Source organism: Argiope bruennichi, chromosome 4 (genome assembly GCF_947563725.1).
Source record: "Argiope bruennichi chromosome 4, qqArgBrue1.1, whole genome shotgun sequence".
Lineage (NCBI taxonomy): Eukaryota > Metazoa > Arthropoda > Arachnida > Araneae > Araneidae > Argiope > Argiope bruennichi.
Window position 1 is genome coordinate 513,309 of NC_079154.1, and position 21,017 is coordinate 534,325.

The 21,017-nt window shown below is 33.3% G+C and overlaps 1 protein-coding gene across 1 annotated transcript in view; it reads left to right on the forward strand.

Moving 5' to 3' along the window:
• Positions 1–21,017, forward strand: part of LOC129965612 (dynein regulatory complex protein 11-like) — a 117,920-nt gene that overhangs the window by 45,455 nt on the left and 51,448 nt on the right. Inside the window, exons 6-8 of the mRNA XM_056079657.1 lie at positions 11,329–11,526; positions 14,557–14,628; positions 19,763–19,971. Coding sequence (XP_055935632.1) covers positions 11,329–11,526; positions 14,557–14,628; positions 19,763–19,971 — 479 coding nt within the window. The remainder of the gene's footprint in view (positions 1–11,328; positions 11,527–14,556; positions 14,629–19,762; positions 19,972–21,017) is intronic.

Genomic DNA, 21,017 nt, shown 5'->3' on the forward strand with positions numbered 1-21,017 from the left:
GTAAATTCTTGAAGATTAGGCCGTAATAGAGTTTTTTGGATTGTGCTTTCTTGAGTGGAATTTGCTTCTTACGTCGTCTTCGGATCGAATGCATCCTATTTGTGTGGGGGGTTTTTCTCTGTCTCCCACAGTGCACCAGGCAATATTGTATTTTCGTTTCATTTTTTATATTTATTTTTTAATATTTGCTACTCGAAAAGATGTTGGAAGGACGTTTTTAAGATAATCTTTTCTATTTGTTTTCTGGTGTTGCAATTTTCTCCTGCATCTGATAAACTTTGCTCTTAACAATTTTTGTTAATTGTCCACGATTTTCTGCATGCCACAATCTTGCTTATAGTGCTCTTCAAACACCAGCGAAAGTGATCACCCTAAAACATTTTCGCATACTCTCCAATGAAGATCTCATCCTCCTCTCCCATTCAAAATGACAGACCTTAGATAAGACCATGAATGTCTTGCACGGCATTGGCGAACAACAGTTACGAAATACAGATACTTGTCGCGAGTCTAACATTTTTATTGAGTTTATCGTACGGAAAGGGTTCTGGATGTCCGACCGATTTGATATGGAACTACTGCTGTAGTAAGGTCATGCAGCTGATTTCATTGTACTCGAGCAGATTTCCTCTAAATGGATTTCGTTGAAAATTCGACAGAAACCTACAGATTTGGTCCAAAATATTTCACATTTCGTTTCCAGCAATTCGAAGCGTTTCCGAGTCATCGTGTTCGGACAGGCTGATGCCAAAAATGTGCGTTTTTCGAATTCGAGGAGGTCCGAAACTTGGAGAATCCTCAAAATCTCAACCTCGAGTTGTGTGTGTGTATGTGTGTGTGTTTTTTTTTTCACGAATACAATATTTTTTTCTCTGTGCTATTTCTCATATATGAGAATGAGAAGCCTCTGCGACTCGGGCGTTTATCGTATTTTCACGCAACTGGTGTCGATGGTAATAGGTGAGCAGATATTTTTTTAGATCGCAAAATAAATAAATACAAACATGAAGAAAATCAGTAACTCTATAAAATAAATCCAAATATATAAATTAAATAAAAATCCAATCATCTTAGCATATGAGTACAGCGGCACTGTAGCATGATGACAAATGCAAAAACCATAAAAAATAAAGGAAGTGTGAAAATGCATGCATTAGCTAGGTTGTGTCAGATGTGAACTGCAGATATATCATCAATTCTTTAAATATGTTTGTGTTAAATCTCACAAAAAGTGAATATTTATTGACTTGTGGTAATGGGTTGACCAATATTTAATGGCTCAATTCGATGCTTAAAATGTCTTTGGGTTGCACCATCTTCATTTGCATATTTAGGGAAAAACATAAAATGACATCCGAAGAACATTTTAAACAAATGAATATCTTAAATGAATATTATTATTCTTTTTAATATCTCGAGAAAGAAATATACTTTCCAAATGCAGAGCAAAAAATTCGCAGTACCTTTCATTTATAAGCAGGGCAATGTTCATCGTCCAGTTGCCGGGGACGGCCGTTCGTTTGTCATTTATCCACGAGTGGAGCTGTTGCCTGTTGAAGCCTGTGGTACGTATTGCCGTGAATGCTGTTGCGCTCGCGTCCAGCTGGTTAACACGGCTAACTGGGATAGCCAGTTGCCTCTTCTAGTTAGCTAATGTCCGATGCAGTTCCTACAGAATGATGTCTGGGAGCAATTTTTCGTAAGATGCTAAACCCGCAGCTGTTATCATTTTTTTATGTGGAAAAATGCCTTGATGCGGAATGATGTCCATTGTCACGAATGTTTATGTAGTGTTTTTTTTTTTTTTTTTTTTTTAATATTTTAGAAGCTCATCTAGAGACCTCAGTTATAGAGTGAACGATGCTCGTTGGACGCCCTGAGTGACTGAATCTCAATTTAAGTTTTTCTATAATTCCAACGAGCATTTTCAGAGCTTCATTAACTTCCTTCTTTGTAATCACGTTCGGGAGGCTATAAATTATTATACTGGAGACTCTTTTTGTTTTCCTGATAGTTTGGCTTTAGATTTTCCTTAATGCATAATTAGCCTTTCTACAATAATTACAAATTACTGCATGGCACTTATTTTGAATTGACCTTATATTATTTTAATCATTGATTAAGAAAACCTAATTGTAGAAGTCTTAATGGTTTCATCTTTGCAAGTATCTTTTATTGTCTTGATGCAAATACTTTGAGTAAAGAAAAACGACCAGGGAATTTTCGGGCTTTGTTTGGAAGGGTAATTTTTGTGCAACGTTTAGGTAAATTATTTTTGCGTTGTTTGACTTCATTTTTCAGTTTGCCGTTCCAGTGTACCCCTGTCACTTTTCTTCTCTATTTCCCTTCATATGCTGTTGTTATTGGCATTGACGTTAATATATATTTTGGTAGGTCGAATCATGTATTTTCTGTGGTTGCTTTATACTTTACAGATATGGTTTTTGCTTCTTTCTGTATGAATAGCTAATGATTATACTTTTGTTATCAGCATTTTGTGTGCTTTCATCTAGGAACAAGGGTCTACTGTAACATTTTCAGTGCTTCAAATTCTTTAAGCCAGTTTACATCCTTAAGCCTTACCCTTAATGTCCTCCATTGTTTATATAGCGTTTAAGAAGGAACATTTGTCTCTGTATAGATGGAGTCGCTAGGAATAGAACTCTCTTGCGGAACGTTGAATTTCTGAATATATCACAAAAAGGAATATTAGGCAGGATATTGCGACAGTTTATTGCCTTTTCACATAAATACAATGCATGATGCCATGTAAGTTGGTTTTGACTTTCACATGCAAAAAATAAAAAATAAATAAATATGATAAAGAATAAAAACAAGAAAGAAGTTTCAGGCTGGATTTACAATAATGTGAGGTAGAGACTACAGAATACCATGCGCTTAAAAAGTTAGTGGAGAAAACTGTACAACATCTTTGTAGTTTGAATTCGAAATCTTCCTATTCTGCCTTAAAAGAAAGCATTGTACGCATTGGGTGTAGAATATGTAGATATATATAAAAGAAATCTCTTTCAAATGTGATGGCAATAAATCCAACGAAAGAAGTGACCGTGGAGGCCGGCTGAAAAATCACCATTCACCATTTAAGCTGATTCAGCTTGACTATACGCAGCTTTTTGGATTGGCATATTTTCTTCAAAAGCTAAATTTTGATAAAAATGGGGAGGGAGTAAAGAGTGGGCTAATTTTGCAGTAAAATGCGCATTCCAACTTCACATTCCGTAATTTTGCTTGACAAAATTTTCTAAGAATTGCAAGAATCTAATTTCAGATATTATTGAGCATCAGTGCAAACGTGTTTTAATATTTTCAGGCATATTTTTGGAGAATGACGTTCCGTTGACTTATGAGAAAAGCAATGAAAATGCGCTCTCATTTTACCCAAAATAATTGAAACCTTACTGAGGATGACTTTTCCTCTTTCTGGATTAGTGTATTTGCTTCAAGAATTGAATATTAATCGGGGGGGGATATGCATAACATATTAATCTTAATTTTTTGAAATGGGAATTCAGAACTCAAAACGACCCCCTTTTTTGCAAATAAGAGTTTCCAAGAGAAGTAGAGGGGTAAAATGAGAATTTATATGAGCATAATCGTAAGTTTGTTTTTGATATTAAAACAAATAAAAAATGCTTATAGGTTACTTACCAGCTTTACTACATTCAGTTAGAACTAACAGTAATAAGGAAAGGTGGTTTGAAAGACACTTTTGTTGATTCTGCTTTAATAAGAGAGACGTTTTGCAGTACAGACCGATGAAGAGAGATATAAGTAATGCAGAAGGCCTTCCCTAAAAGAAATTAGATGGTTCGGATATTTGTCATTTGTATTAATTATGATGACTCTTTGAAATACGGCTTTGAGAAGAGGAAAATCACTGTAGATAGTTGTTTGGGTGAGGGCGTCTCTATAGGTGAGAACTTTGAAAATTTGTAAAAGAGTATTAAAGCAAACAAAAAAGGCAAAATATTCACGATGAATGACGTGAAGAACAATTTTAGAGAATTCGAATTCGATCTGATTCTCTAAAATTACATTAACCCTCCAAGCGGCAAACCCGGAAAAAGACGGAATCTGTTCTCCCTTCAAAGTGGCGGACCCGTCTATAGACGGAAACAAAAACTCACTTAAAACTGTCACTGCCCGTATTTTTAAGGGTTGCTACTTTTCTCTCCCCCCAATCTCAAGCTGTGAGATAATGAGAAGGGAATGTGAGATAAGGAAAAGTGAATCGTTATCAGTGGACAATATAATTGATGTCTTCCTGCTCTCGCCCTTTTAAGCATTTTAAAATCTCGCTTACGTTCTGAGCCGTTACTTTTGAGATTTTGATAATAAGTACGTATCCAAAATGAGTTTTAAATAACGAGAATAAAATTGAACGTATGAAAATATATTCTTGGAATGAATACATATACGTATTATTATTAATAATTTGATCCATAAGATTTTAAAGCTTTCTGGAATAAGAAAATAATTAATCTAAAAAATAAATAAAAAATATAAAATTAAAATTTGACAAGTTTTTTTTTATTTTTTTATAGCATGCTTTCATTTAAGGATTTTAGAATTGACATTACTTATGCAACTTATTTTTGAAAATAAGACACTAAACTTATTTACAGAATTTACTTAACGAACGAAACTTTTTAACTTTTAATGAAATATTTTTTAATGAATATTAGTATTCATTAATAAATGTATTTAAAAACGGGGATATATATAGAACCAATATATTAAAGTGCGATTTTTCGGAAAGATTAGCATTCGTTACATTAAATCCTTAATTTATAACGTAATAATGAAATTGAATTGAATATATGAAAATTGAATATTTTTTTTTTTTTTCATTCTTTAAACCTTATAGAATTTCACACTCCTTGACGAATTCGAACAAAAATGTAAGCATTGTAGAGATATAAGTTTCGTTGTTTTTATATTTTTCCTCTAGTTTTTAATAATATTTTCAAAGTTAATATAAGCGCAGTTTTTATAGGTTCTATTTTTTGTATCGAAATATTAATCTTATTTCACTGTACAATCTTATATATACATCGCACGATTCTGTTAATGTGAAACTGGTTTATAATGACATTTTTACTTTTAATGCTGAGTAATTTAATCCACGAATTTTAATCCGCTTGAAAGTGAGTGAATGTGTGAATTAAATGTGAGAATTAATAATTTTAAAATTGTTGCCATTATTTTAACTCCTTGATCTAATTTTATCTCATATGTTTTATCTCATTTTAAAAATTTCGGAAACACCCACTTCCAAGTAATTAGAAATTCTTTATTCTTAATAACCTTTACCTCACATTTCCATTTTTTAAAAACAGAACTAATTTGAACAAAGGTGTCAGACATGAAGGTCGCTTGCGAATATTTCTATTAAAGTAGCGAATATCTCTAATTATAATAAAGATAACTGTTCGTATTGGCGATCAAATCAAACTGTTTGACTTGGAGCGAACACACTTTGCCCTTATATAATTTCAAAACTGTGAATGTTCACCTCGAGTTGAAATTTATGAAATTTTAATTAGAATTTCTGTTAATTAAAAATTACTTAAAATTTTAACATTTATCAGCGATAAAATCCGAAATTATTCCAATATAATTTATACAATGTGTTATTTATACATTTGAATGAACCATTTGAATCTCCAAGAAAATTCATTCTTTGAGGTGAAATTAAGATCTTTGACTTTTAGTGTCTTATTTATTGACATGTTAATTATGGAGCATTCTCTTGAGCCACATGGTTTATTTGTATTTCAGTAAAGAAATTTTTACCCCTTTGTTTGTAGCTTAGACCTTTTTAACCTTTTAACTAAATCATCATCAATGGGGAAAAAGCCGGAATGAAATATAAGGATAACAATGAAAACGTTTAGTTTTTTTCAATTCAAAAATAAATTACATTATTTAAAATATGCTAAAATATTTTTAATTTAATTAAAAGTGGGAAAACTATATGGCACAAAATTTCGTATCATTGATAAAAAAATTCGAATTCACAATTAATGTAGGAATTATTTTTCTGCTGTGATATTTTCGAATGAACTTAAAAATTTTAATAATTTTTATTAACCCTTTAAAGGGTCTTTTTTTTCCTAGTCATGTTGGAGTAAAATGTTTTCAGAATTGAGATTGGCCTAGGAAAAGTAATTCATTCAAATTATTCGATCAATTTAATCTGATTTATTAATTAATTTTGTCAATTAATAACTAAGAAATATATCAAGACATTTCATTTTATTTGAGATAAACAATTGAAACCTCTAAGTTTCTGCCAAATTGAAAAACTTGCAAGAATTTATGCCAAATTACGTAGCTTTATTCAAAAATTGTTGAATTTGGTGATGAGCATACTTCCCTTGTCCCTTGAAAGGGTTAGTTAAAATTTTAAAGAAATGATTCCCACTGTCCAAAGTATGTAGGCGGATATTTTAGTAATTCTATTTCAAATCGTCTAGTCTGAAGAGCACCAATACAAACAGACAAATAGTGACACACTCATTCGTTCATCTTTATTATTAACAAAGACTAATGTTTGTGCGTGGCGTCTATTAGAGCTTCCATATATATCTTAGTGGAATATACATCTTTGAAAATGAAAATGTACACTATAAAGAATAGCTTGTTTTTTTACTTCTAAAATTTTTTAAAAATTATTAATTAAAAATTAAATGAGATTTTTAAGTGTATTTCAACATAATTTTCAAAATTATTACAGAATAAGAAGGATTTTTGGGAATTTTTTATTGAATAAGAAATATGAGAAATCATCTAAGACATTTCAAAAATTAAGAAGAAATATTTAGTAGTATACATAAAACTTTATTGATGAATGATTCTATTTCCTGTATTTAGAAATTTAATAAGCCTGTTTGGTTTCATCAAAAAAGGTTTTGCATTAATTGAAGTTTATTCACTCCCATTTTAAATTAGGATTTACTGTCAAGCATCTGACAGAAAATTCAAAAAATCTGCAATATAAATGGTACAATGAGTCTGAAATAGTATGAATTATATGTCTATTAAAATTTGACATTTCATGATGTTTTGCTAAGGAAAACATTTAATTAAAAATTTTATATTGATTAGTAACCTCGACACATATGTTGGTCACTAAAAGCAATAAATAATGTAAAAATAACAAGAAAAAAAGATCAATGCGACTATATTTGCAAAGCTTTTAAATTCAGATTGTTTTTTAATTATTCGTTTACCCCACGGTATGTCGTTATCCGATTGCAAAATAGTAAGAACTTTGATTCTAACCCGAAAGACTTAAAACTGAGATTTTTCAAAAATTGTAATTTATTTTAAAACAGTACTTAATATTCTGTAGGAACTTTCTTTGAAGGTATTCAAAAAATTCGACTTGCAAATGGTTAATTATGAGTCTAAATAATCGGTATTATTTGAGTCATTTTTCCAGGCCAAATTTGTTTATATCATAAATATTTTGGCAATTATTGTTATTTGTTACAGTCATAAGGCGCATCAACGGCATAGTCGAGTTATTTCAGCATTACTGAATAACTGGCCAATTAAATATTGTAAAACATATTTAATTACAAAATTTTAATCATGCAGATAAATACTGAAAATCGATACATTTGAAAGTGAAACATCGCATGAAATTCCCTAATTACACAATTATTATTTTTGAATACTGAAGAAACAAAGTTATAACGTAGTGTTACGTATCACAATTAATGTCTTAAACACGCATTTTAAAATATTAAAATAAATTGGCAATGCGCTGAAAGGGTTTTAAAAAAAAATTAAATCGCATGTACGTAATTTTGAGAATAATTTCACAGTACTACGGAATAAAATAATTTGCGAAACATATTGCTATGAAAAAAATATTAGACGAGCACTTTCAATTTATAAAAACTAGACTAGTATCAAAATAAACATGATAATAATTTATTCCTAACATAAATTTTATATAGTGTTTTATGAAATAACCGAAAAAACCTCTAAAAAACAATCGCATTTTCGCATTTTTAGTCGATGCTATTGTCAATCTCGTCCTAAGCACTGAAAAAAAAATGCTCTTAGAAATCGAAAGACTACGATAAGCAACACCTGTTACTCACACCATGAAGTTTGCTAATGACTTCCCACCTGCAGCGCTGAACTGACCGCAAAAGGCGAAAGCAATCCTTTTGACCAAACAGTGACATTTTTAAGGTTGAACCTGTTATTCCGGCGTGCCACTTTCGCTAAGGATAGCAATCTAAAAGCCGCCGACAGGAGGGTTAATTACATAAACATTACATTAACATAACATAAAATTACATTAACAAGCATTACATTAATTCGTATTTTCTTACAACAGCATTTCACATAGACCTTATGATAATTCGTTATTTTTAAATAATATGGCCATCATGATTGCTCGATCTCACATCATGCGATTTTTCGTTTTTAGGATTTTTGAAAGATTCTGTGTCTAAAGACAGATGTTAGACGATCGCTGATATGAAGAAAAGTATAAGGCTTCACATCCGCTAAATCTCACAGAGCACTTTACACGATGTGGTATAAAACACATACTGCTTGATAATGGAATACTTGATTGCAAAGGATAGAGGATTCATTGAGTATAATAATGCTGTTTTTCTGTATTTTGTCGCTGCGAAGCGACATGTTTTATTTTTATTGATGCACATGAAATAATCACATGAAATTACATGAAAGCAGCACATGAAATTATCTCCTTTTCTCTGCATTATTTGGAACCATAGATACGGTTCTAGGGTTTTCTGAAGTAGCGAAATTTAATTTTACTATGAAGGAAGTTCCAAGAGGAGTACCTCGTAATTGAAAATGAGAAGCTTCCAACATGGTGGTTGGTTCTCGCTACCTTGGTGAGTACACAAAAAGGCGGGAATCTGGCTCCTCCCATCAATGACGGGACGTACTTACCAAGGAAAGGGTTGTAAGGTGGGCAGAGATGGTCGGAGATCGGCATCGGCAGGTCAGAGTGGCCAGTTTAAGGAAACTAACTATCTCCATTGGAGGGAGCACCTCGAAAATGAGGAAGAGCAGCTTGCACTATGATGGTTGATTCTCGCCACCCTGGTGGGTGCTGAAAAGTTGAGGGTTGTTTACTTACAATTGTTGGCAGGACGTACTTCCCAAGGAAAGGGAAGGAAGGGATCCTGACTGGTGATGGCCCTTAGAATTTAATCACAGTTGCCGTCAGTGTTGCTGTCGCGGCGATCCGGTCATTCATTTTTTCCCCATGTGCCCTAGGACCAGTCGAAGTAGTTAATTTAAAATTACCAAGTATAAAATAAAATTTCCTTTATATTTTTTACAAAAAATTTGCAAAAATAGACTTATATATTTGCGCAAGGCTATATATTGTCAAAAATTTTATCTTTTTTTCCCGATTTTCGCAGAGAGCATCACTTGTACTACATACTAGAGTAATTTGGTTTCGTTTAAAATCATAGAGCGGTCTCTAGAGTCTTTTGAATAGGCGAACGTTAATTATAACAACCCTTTTGACTATACAAATGCTGCTTTCCTTCGAGAGAGGATCATCCCTGTCTAAGCATTAAGCATATTTTGTAAAGAATTGGAAGATGAAACAGAAAGGTAATCAAAATAGGAAAAAAAGGACAAATGATGCTGAATACATTCAAAATACACAGCTGGCCATTAAGACTGCAACACCAGGAAGGAATGATCTCGAAATCGCATGAAAGGAAGAAGAGGTTGGGATATGCAAATGATTAGTATTTCAATGCATTTAGATGATGCAGGAGAGCAAAACGGCATATGAAGCACAGCATAAGAGAAAATTTTGCAGTGGATTTTTCATTCGGAAAGCGGTTTGTAAGGTTGGAGTTTGGTCAAAATATCATGTTACGCCTCGAATAAGAAGAAGTAATGCTTATCAGCAAATGTCGGAATTCGATAGAAAAAGGATCGTTGCCTATCGGCAATGTGGATTATCGCACTGGTCGAAATCTAACCATTGTCATGAGAATATAGAATCAATGGGTTGCTGAGGGTCGTATTGAACGTCATGTTGGATCTCAATGCCCCCCCATGACTAACACTCGAGAGAACAGACGTATTGTGAGGTCGCCCCTGCAAAACAGTACAACCATATCATGGACCATTAGTCAGGAAATGGACATGTTTGCAGCACGCTTAGTATCCGCTCGTATAGTGCGAAGACATTTGCAGCAGCATGGACTGTCAGCACGGCGACCATTACTTCGGCTTCCCTTGACAATGCAACATAGAAAGAGACGACGACTCTGGTTCGCCGAGTGACAAATCGGCCGTTTTTTCAGACAAGACCTGGTTCTACGTTCAGTTGTCTGATGGTCATACACGCATCTGGAGGCTTGGAGGAGACCGCACGTCACCTGCTTGCTTTTGATATCAGCATAAGGGTTCCACCCTGGTGTGATGGTTTGGACAGCCATTGGACACTCGACACTCCCATCTCTAGTTCGGATCAACTGTAATTTGAAAGCAGATCGGTACATTTCTGACATCTTAAGTCCAGTGGTTGTGCCCTATCTTCGAGACCTGCCAAACGCTATCTTCCAACAAGATAACGCAAGACCGCGTGTTGTACGTCGTTTTCTGACCTTTCTCGATACATAAAGTATTCGGTTGTTGGCCTGGCCTGCATGATCTACAGATCTGTCACCCATTGAAAGCATCTAGTCATGGGTTGCTGAGAGACTGCCACCCCTCTCCAGTTAATACGGTTGATGAAGTGTGGCATAGACTTGAAGCAGCATGGAATGAGTTGCCTATTTCTGTCATCCAAGTCCAGATCTCCTCCATGCCTGAACGGGTAAAGGCCGCTTTACTTGCCAGGAGAGGCAGCTTTTCTATTACTTTCAAACCCCTGTAAACCAGCAAACTGCTTACAAATTTAATCATTTTAATTTCATGCCACACTGTTTATGCACCTTAAATAATTTTTTTTTTTGTATTTGCTTTCCTTCATGATGCTAAAAGTTTAATGGCTAGCAGTGTATTAATTGCAGCTTTCTGGTTTGAGGTCATGTACACTAGACCGATGTCTGACCCGAAAGAAATCGCAGTTCTTCAACCAGATCATGTGAGGAAATAAAAATGCGAATGGAAAAATGCGAATTGCCCTTGTCACGCATTTCTGGTTATGTTTGTGACCTTGTTCCCAAATTGTCTGACGATCATGTGATCTTGATAAAGTCGAGTGTATTTCTATATCTGTCAACTATTTTCTTAGAATAATGGTTAGAAACGATTTTGTTATTTTCCCGTCAGTACTGGGAGCTTCAGGGCATGTCGGAGAAGGAAGCTGTCCACCTCCTGCAGGGTCAAGAGGAGGCGCGACAGGGGAGGGTGGCCTTCCTGGAGGCGCAGAGGATCTTCGAAGTCAAGGAGGAAAACAGGCTGAAGGAATGCAGAAGAAACCTGAAGGCGGCCCTTTCTGACGACACGGCTGCAACTAGAATCCAGAGGGTGAGCATTAAACGTTTTTTTCTTCTTTTTTTTCTTCTTTTTCTTAAATAAGAATTCGATATAATAAAAATAATCTTTCTTTTTGTTTAAATATGCTAATAATTTTACTATCACAGCGGAAAAAAAAGCATTATTTTATTTCACTAAAACAAATAACTCTGAAAATGGTTTCTCACAGATCCAGGTAGAGTGTTGAATCAAATGTGAAGTCCGGCTTTATTTCCTCCTCCGCGCTATTTGTTTCTTTACTTTTTCTTATCATTTTCTTTTTGAAACTTAGTGTGTCCTCTGTCAGCATACTTTAAAAATCTAAAATAGATTGACGATAGTCATGCATCAATTGGCTACAGTCAAAACATATTATCGTATTTCGATTTGTGATTAACTGCCAGATTAACTGGACATGAGCTCTCCAAACTCGACAACAGAATCGGGATGAGATGGTTGTAACTAGAATCCAAAAATGAAAGTTTCTTTAAAAACATTTAGTAATATTTGTTTTATATGGAGTCTTTTCATTAGAAACAGCAATTCTTCCAAGAATTGTATTTGAACCCAAATGTATGCCTATGAAAAAAAAAAAATTATTCGAATGTCTTCAAAGAATGCCAGACGATCGTTAATGCTCTACGGATAGCTGTAGAACAACATGACTCTGTGATATTAAAACAGAATCTGAGAAAATTTCATTAATATTTTAATATATCTTAGAGTATATAACCAACAATCGGAAATATGAATGAGAAGACATCAGTTCCCCTTTCTAGGAATATCGAAGCGAACTGGTGAGCTGCAGCCCTTGTTAGGACATGAAAAAAAGGTTAGTCATTACGTCTGAACTCAATTCTCAATTTCATAAGTGTAATTTAATAAAACTGACATGTGATTAAGAGCCTACATACATAAATTGTAGCTTATTATTTTCATGTACTGTACATGTTTCCAAAAGGCCGTGAGCTCTGTGGTGGGAATCGGTATTAAAACTCCCGCACAATGAAGTGAACTGCTCACAATTGCTCCACTGATCCAAGGCACTGATTATTTTAAAACCGTCATTTCCGGTCATATTTTAAAAGAAAGTTTTTGTTTTCTCTAAGGAACATTAAAATGCTGATTACGAATCGTTGAACTCTCTCATGATAACTGATATTTGTTTGATTTGACGATATTAAAACAATAAAAACTCATTTCTATTCAAAAATAGTTATTTTTCATGGTTTAATTTTGAATTCTTTCCTTTCGCCTTATCGACATTAGACACTCAAAAGGAATACTTCCTCCTAAAAAAATTTAATGTCATGTCTACGGTAACTAATATAATTCAATAAATTGTGCAATTTCAATTATTAAATAAAAGCACTATTCAGTAATATTTTAATACTAAAAGAATTCTAGGGTTGTTGTTTTTTTCGTATCAACGTTGTGATAGACTAAACAAGGTTCTGTCGTATAAAAATCTAATCTACTATGATTTTATTGACAGATTAGCTGGCTTTGGAAATCAACTTATTCATCCGAAATATTGATTTTAATGGTTTTTATTTTCATTATTTATTACTTTAATTTTCCCAAATTTCACCTTTATTTTTTTTGATAAGACGGAAGCATATAAATTTAAGAGAAATTGAACTTTGTAATGAAATGAATTACACTTCCTTACACCTACATCCGAAATATAACATTTTGATTTTCGATATTATAAGAAATATCAAATTTAGCATTTGAAAGAGAAGATGGGAAAAAATTTCTAAATATCTACATCGTAAAGATTAGATGAAAAAAATAACTTCTTTCTTTGAGAAACTAAACTGAGTAATCCAAAAGAGAGAGACTGACTTTCGCAACAAATTATCAAGAAAAATGCTTTAAAAAAATTCTAATTGCCAAAATTTCTGAAGTAATACATTTTGTTAAAAGAAAAATTTTCCTTTGTCAGATTGTTGAAAAACCCACGATTATAATAATTGAGAAATTAAAATGAAATCAAAATCTCTAATATCAAAAGAGAGCAAATAGCAAATGTTCGTCGGCACATTATATAAAATCTCAATATTGTTACAAAATTATTTTTCTACAAATACTACTAATCAATTGCTAGTTCAGCAGCTTGCTTGCTTGCTGACTAATCCTCTTCAAAAATCTCCGTGTCGGCGACTCCGACTACTCTCACACACCACTTCTGACGATACACACAACTTCTTACATACGACTTCTTCAGAGTGCTCGTCTTTTATAGTTCCGGGAGGCGGGGCTAGAATCTTCAGACCAATCAGGGCGTACCTCGGTGTATCTCTGTTATTACTGGATGGATCGTGAAACTTCTCGAACTTTCCGGTATGATCCATTTAGTCGCCAAACTTGCCAAATTCATCGCCAAGTCGCCAAATGGTCGCCAAGCTCAGCACGCACAGTACAGATCTTACAAAGGTTTTAACGGTTTTTCCAGGATGACACTATTCGTGCCGGATAGCAAAATTACAGATGTGTAACAATATGTACCTGTTGCGAGTGTTACGAATCTTTAATGTTGCTAGCAGAAGCATTCATTTAAAATTGTACCATTTTAATGTGATAAAATTATTGCAAATCAAAAAATAAATTATTTTTAAAACTTCGACAGAGTTAGGAAAAAAATTCTGTTACAAATAAAATCTGGCATTATTAAAAGAAGAATTGTTTTTGTTAGATAATATTATCAGAAGATTTCACAGAAAAAAGATCCTGTTTAGTTTTTTATGAACCGTAATTTTAATTATCTTTCGGATTTTTAAAAGTTGACGGTGAACTTCTATCGTTTTTAGGAGTGAGTGCTCGAAATTTCGTCTGTATTTCGTCAAAACCGTTGATTTACTCGCCGAACACGCAAGCGAGGGAAAGACACAATCCTTTATCCACACTCCCAGAGAGCCCGAGTTTCGCAGGCAGCAAACGCAGTTTTATTTCTGGATGTTATAAAAGATTGAATCTTTTACATTTAATAATATTTATTAATTTTTTTTGTCTTAATTCAAAGATAACATTCCTTTTCAGGCATGGAGGTGGTTTATTTTTCACAAGAAGTTCAGAAGCGTTTACGATGCCGAGATGAAGCAGTTGAGAATGGTGAGCCTCTTTGCAATGACAGGCCGAAAATAAAACCCCTCTTGAAACAGTTCAAACATTTTTTTGGGTGATACAAAAATTTTATTATTTGAGTAATAAACATTTATAAAATTTTAAAATTATGAATAAATTGTTTTCATTATCAAATATTTCATTGTCTGAGATTGCGTGCCATTAATGAATGGGTCTCTTCTTTGATACCTAATTCTTAAAATGACAGTAATTTATTGTGATCTGTGGTGCCTCATATACAAGGGATCCTCTTTCTTCTCAAAATGAGAAAAACCTCTGAAAAATGCATTAGCTGACAATCGAAAATTTTAATATGAACATTCGGAATTATTTTTTCCTTTTTTGCTTTTTTTTTCTTTCCCTTAAAATAATGTAATATGAATTGAGAAAGTTGAATATAGATTATATGTTAAAAGAGTATTTTGAAAATTTTAATTTTAATATCTGTAAATCAAGCTTCTAAACCTTTTATTATTGTACTAGTCCCCTTTGGCGACCAGCCAGTTCGCCAGTATTAATTAATTAGTCAGTATTTATTAAATTTTTCAATTAAATATTTTATGTAAATTGGTCTCTTAATAGCTTTTCTTGCAAAATATTTTTAAGCTTCAGATTTTGTTAATTATAGAATTCAGTCATACTATTATGTAGGTCTTAAGCTGTTCTGTTCATTGTACTACTTACACTACTGGTCAAAAGTATTGCAAGTTTGAGAAATTTCACGTTTTTTCAAGATTAATCCCCCCCCCCAAAAGTAATATATTTTTTTTTCATTTAAAGTGATATTTTCTAATATAACATAACATAAATGTGGTGGAGAAGTTTCAAGCTATTGTGCCATGCATTGCGAAGTAATCGACTGCTCCAGTTGTGTCATCCCGGTATAAAATCACTCCGACTGTGAAAGATTTCATTTCGTTTGTTGCGCTGTCGAAGTGTGTTCGCTGTGCATTGCTTAGCGCCATGCTGTTATTTTAATGCATCAAGAAAACATTTCAAATGTTAGGATTGCTCATCGGTGCGATTGCAGTAAGTCGACTGTTTCACGCCTCATTAAGAGATTCAAATTCGAAGGAATCGTAGATAAAAAAAAAAAAAAAAACCTTGAAGTGGTCGTTTGAGGTTATCTTGACGTGCTCATGCTACATTGACACGATTATGCCGTAAAAATAGATTTGCAAGTTCTGCTACACTAGCAAGAGAATGGAATGAGTCCACGCATGTCATTGCCAGTCCCTGAACAGTTAGCAGGAGGCTCTGTGAAGCTGGTTGCAAGGTACAAGTACCTAAAAAAAATACCAGTACTGACGAAAGCAATGTAGAAAAAACTATTGGAGTGGGCCAAAGTTCACAAAAATTGGAGTATTTCGGAATGGAGACAAGTTATATTCAGCGACGAAAGTCGCTCTCCTTTAATGTCTGACAAGCCTGGCCACGTTTGGCATAAAGCAAAGGAGACTATGAGGCCAGAATGTCTGATTCGTACATCAAAACATCCAGAAAGCGTAATGGTGGTGGTGGTGGTGGGCGCATGTCATATCAGTCAACTAACTGGACCACTTCCTTTTGTACCGGGAACCACGAATGGCCACAAGTGTGTTGGTGTGCTGAAGGAACAACTGCTTCGTAGTGCACGTAACATATTCCCAAGGCAGAAATGGATATTTCAGCAAGATCTAGTTCTTAGTCATACATCAAAAGAGGTAAGACAAACTTTACAATTCATTTTAAATGTCATTTCTGATCTCTAAAGCGGAACACTCGTCATGTTAGGTTAAGGCTGCGTTTGCAAAACATGATAGTAATGTTCTTGCATAGCCAGAAAACTTGCTAGATTTATACCCCATTGAGAATTTATGAAGTATAATGGGAAAAAATAACTGAGACTCATCCCAGAACAAAAGGAAAACTTTAGGAAGCGATAATTAAAGTTCGGCACCATGGAATACTGAAAGAAGTGTTGCAGAACCTTTTGGATTCCATGCCTAACAGAGTGGCTGCTGTGGTCGAAGCCAGAGGCGGCCCAACCAAATATTAAATGCTTTTCAGTTAACTTGAATTCTTTTATTATCTTTTCTGATCACAAGAACTTGAAATTTTTTCTTTACTTCATTTTATTCCGGGGAAGCAAAATGGATTCCGATACTGATAACCTGTACATTTTGTTTGTGTTTTATTCTTTTTGAAATGAAAGAATTTTATTTCTTCAATAACTTAATTATATCTTGACTTTTGACTCACTTAACATATTGACATAAAAAAATATCACTTTAAATGAATAATATTACTTTTGGGGAGCTTATTTTTGGAAAAACGTGCCATTTCTCAAACTTGCGATATTTTTGATCAGTAGTGTATCTCTCTCTTTCATTTTCTCTCAGGGCTCATAAACTTGTATCTACTTTAAATGAAAGTGGAAATGTTAAACGGCAAGTAATATAATAACATTTTTTTTATTAAAATCAATCATGTCTTTTTTCTAAATATAAGAATTGAAAGCAGAGTCGTTCGACATTGAAATTGCATGTGCACTGCAGAATAATTTCCGCATATTTATATAATATCTCAAAGATTTATTCAAGAAAAATTTCTCTGACTCATCGTAATATTCAGTTTTTAGTTTTACTTTCAGAAGATATATATATATATATATATATATATATATATATATATATATATATATATATATATATATATATATATATATATATATATATATATATATATATATATATATATGAATATATATGAATATTACGATGAGTCAGAGAAATTTTTCTTGAATAAATCTTTGAGATATTATATCAAGATGAGCTTCTCATATATCAAGATATTATGAGATATTATTGAGATATCAATATTTTCACAGGCATAGGCCAACTCTGTCGAGAATCCCTGAGAGAAGATTGACATAACTTCTTCGAGACGGTCGATGAAATGGTCTAAAATCGCCAGTTTTTATGGAAGAGTGATATTCGAATCTCATAAATCAGCCAGTCTTAGTGAATGATTTTGTTGATTGGAGTTCAACAGTTTTTATTTAAAACATTGTTGTCTCAAGAATATTTTGCTAAATATGATTCAAAGGGTGGATGGCCTATGAAAATTTAAAATTCATAATTCATCCGAGCATTCATTGATTCATGTTACATAAAATATAATTATTTAGTTCATTTAGACCATTTTGTTAGCAGATGTATGCCACAAATTAGCTAATGGGCTCTGATGAGAATATTTATTCTCTATATATATTAAACGATGTTTGCCTTAAATTAAACTGTTTTATTGAATTTACAATGTAGATGATATTGTAAAAGATCATAGAAAGCTTTTCCTCCATTTACTTTTTAGAAAATATCATATTTCACATTTTTTTCATTTCTTTCAGAGAGCTGAAAATGACACTTTTATATATTTAATTTGCAATTATAATTGATTTTTTTTTTAATTTGAACTTTTGTTAATGTGGTTGCAACACGTCGATAAAAGCTCATTTTTTTATTTTGTGCGAAATATATTGTTGAAAAATATGATTAAAATTTTTTTTAAAAAAATTCGTTAAAAATCGAAGCTTAAATTATAGGTTGAAGTATTGGTATCATTAAAAAGATAATACTTTTAGCATTAATTTGATACAATTAATTATTTTGAAGAATTTTGTGCCGTAATATTTTTGGAAGTTATAGCGAAAAACGCTGGAATTTCGCTTAATTTTTAATTAATTAAAATTCTAACTAAACATTCAAAAAATCTCTCCGAGGTGCACATTTCCGACCTCCAAGGTACACATGTACCAAATTTGATAGCTTTAGGTCAAACAGTCTAAATCTCTCTCTCTCACACACACACACAGGCACACAGGTTTTATTATAAGTATAGATTGAAAAAAAAATCAACTAAAACATTTGCTCCAGCAGCAACGAAAAGTATTCTGTCAAAAGTTTATTTTTTTTAAAACTCCCTTAAGAGGATGTTTTTGACTTTTTGAAAAAACGTGGCAAACAAGACATTCCTTTGATGGCGTAAAAAGCACTCAAGCGAAGTACTGGTAGACAAAGCAAAAGAACATTCCCTGCTTAATGGAGACATTTTGCAATTGTGGACAAAAGAAAAAATTCGAATTTGCTTGTAGCATGAACACATCTGCTGAAATCTAAAACCACATATGAACAAGCAATATCTGAATGTATATCGTAGCAAATAGAGACCATAAAAATTATAATTCCAAGAAGCGCTTTGTTCCCCTCCAAATGATTCTCAAAAGCTAGACCTTCTCGAGTAAGCAATGGATACGTATCTAAACGTACAATTTTATGTCAAGCCATTAATATGTTAAGTGGAGGTTGCAATCCAATAAATGAAAAGTTTTGCGTATGAATAACAAGATGAATGACAAATTTTCCCCTTTTAGGGAGAAATTAATTTTTTTGGTATTCTAGAAATATCCACCTGAACACTTTTTCCTCTGTGTAAAATTTTTAGATATGAACGCTGCCTACTTCGAACATTTTTTCACACACTATCCTCTTTTCCACAAATTAATTAATTCTACATTCTTACATTGAGTATAATTCAAGAATCAACTCTTAGATATATATGGAACAGAAAATTATCTCCTTTTGTTGTTTCTCCCATATGCCATTCCTAATCTTATGCCTTCATTTCTTGAGAAGAGTATTTGCTCGCTTTTGTTTCATCTACCACAAAAGCAGAAAAGCTTTATTGGTTAATCCATGTCAAAAGCTACTATGGGGCTTCTTCTTCTTTTATACGGTCGACCACCCTGCCACCACTGAACGTAGCAGTATCGACAGGAGGTACTACGGGGATAATCTCGCAGAACAGGAGATATACCACCGAAAGAAAGAGAAAAAAAATAACAAAGGAACTATCTGATACATGAGATTGTGTAGTCATACGAGAGTTATTGAAATAAACGCCTTGCAGTCCAAATTCTTTTATGATAAATTTTGGCGTAAGAGAATGCGCGATAAGAAGGGTTGAGTTCTCTTGCATCTTGTGAAATGCGCACTTAACTTTCCCTTCGGAATAAAGCGTCCTATTACTTGAAATGCCCTCATCAGAAAAATTTCTTTCTTTTCGATTCGTCTCATCCGCACAGCAACCCTCCGTCACAGAGAAGAGCGAAAGCCTACAAGCCTTCCAGAAGCTGAGGGAACTGAAGAGGCACCGCCGGGACCTCATCCTCAAAAACGAGACAGAATTCCTGGAGGTCATCAGAGAGGTGCAGAAAGAGATAGAGACCTATCAGGCTCCGCAGGCCATGGAAGATCTGCAGGCGGGGATCCGGACCTATTTTGAGAAATACAGGTGCGTTTTGTCATCTCACTCATCGATGAAATAATTTTTTGTGAGCTCTTGAATCAAAATCCACACTTTTTTTCGAATGGAAACTGCAATGGCACGGATAAGATTAAAACGTTAAATAAATATTCTATGTGGGAACAATATAGATGATCGAAATGACAAAGCTATTAGCCAACAGAAAGCTATAGCCAACAGTTCAATTCTGTATGGGTTCATATTTCTCAAGAATCGCTAGTCATGAGGTATCGACCATAAGAGAATGTAGACGGCTCTCTTGGTTTAAATAAAATGCTAAATTTAAAGTGCTGTTGTAAGTCCGTCATGTTAAGAGTATTCGGAAGAATTCCCAGTTTCCATATTTTTTTTTCTCAAAGCAAATAAATTTATTGATAGCGTACAAATGACCTATTAGTAAATTTCCTTCTTTCATAGCAGAATGTGTTATCATAAGTTTTTATTTCATTTGATTTTTCTTCCAACATCATTCGAGATCTGCCTCGCATGCTATGTCAACGCTCTCTAAAGGAACTGCGAGGGACATTTTGAGATTTTGAAAACAAAATCAAAGAAAAAGGTTTTGGGTTATATTCAGAATGTCATCAAAAATCATTATAGTTAGTCTGTCTCTCGGGCTGCTCGAATATACGATATCTATAAAACGATGAGATAACGCTCGGTTGATAAAATTCAGTACACAGATTTAACATCCATAATGTAAGCACCTGTGAAATTTTGAGACAAATCCAATGGCGGGTTGACTGTCTGTACTTTCATACATATGTAAATGCGATAATTCAAAAATACAATAACTTAAAAACATCAACTTTGGAAGGGATTTTGTGACTACAAGTGTCAAATTTTTGTTTAAATCAATTGAGAAAAACGTGTCTAAAACACAAATTCGATTTTTGAATACTAGTAACGTATGCCAAGGATTAATATCCAAATAACTAGTCCAAAAATGTTACAATTCCATAAAAATGTTGAATTCCCGTCAAAAATATTTCATACCTATTGTACGCCAATAACATGCAAGGCGTTCTCTGGCG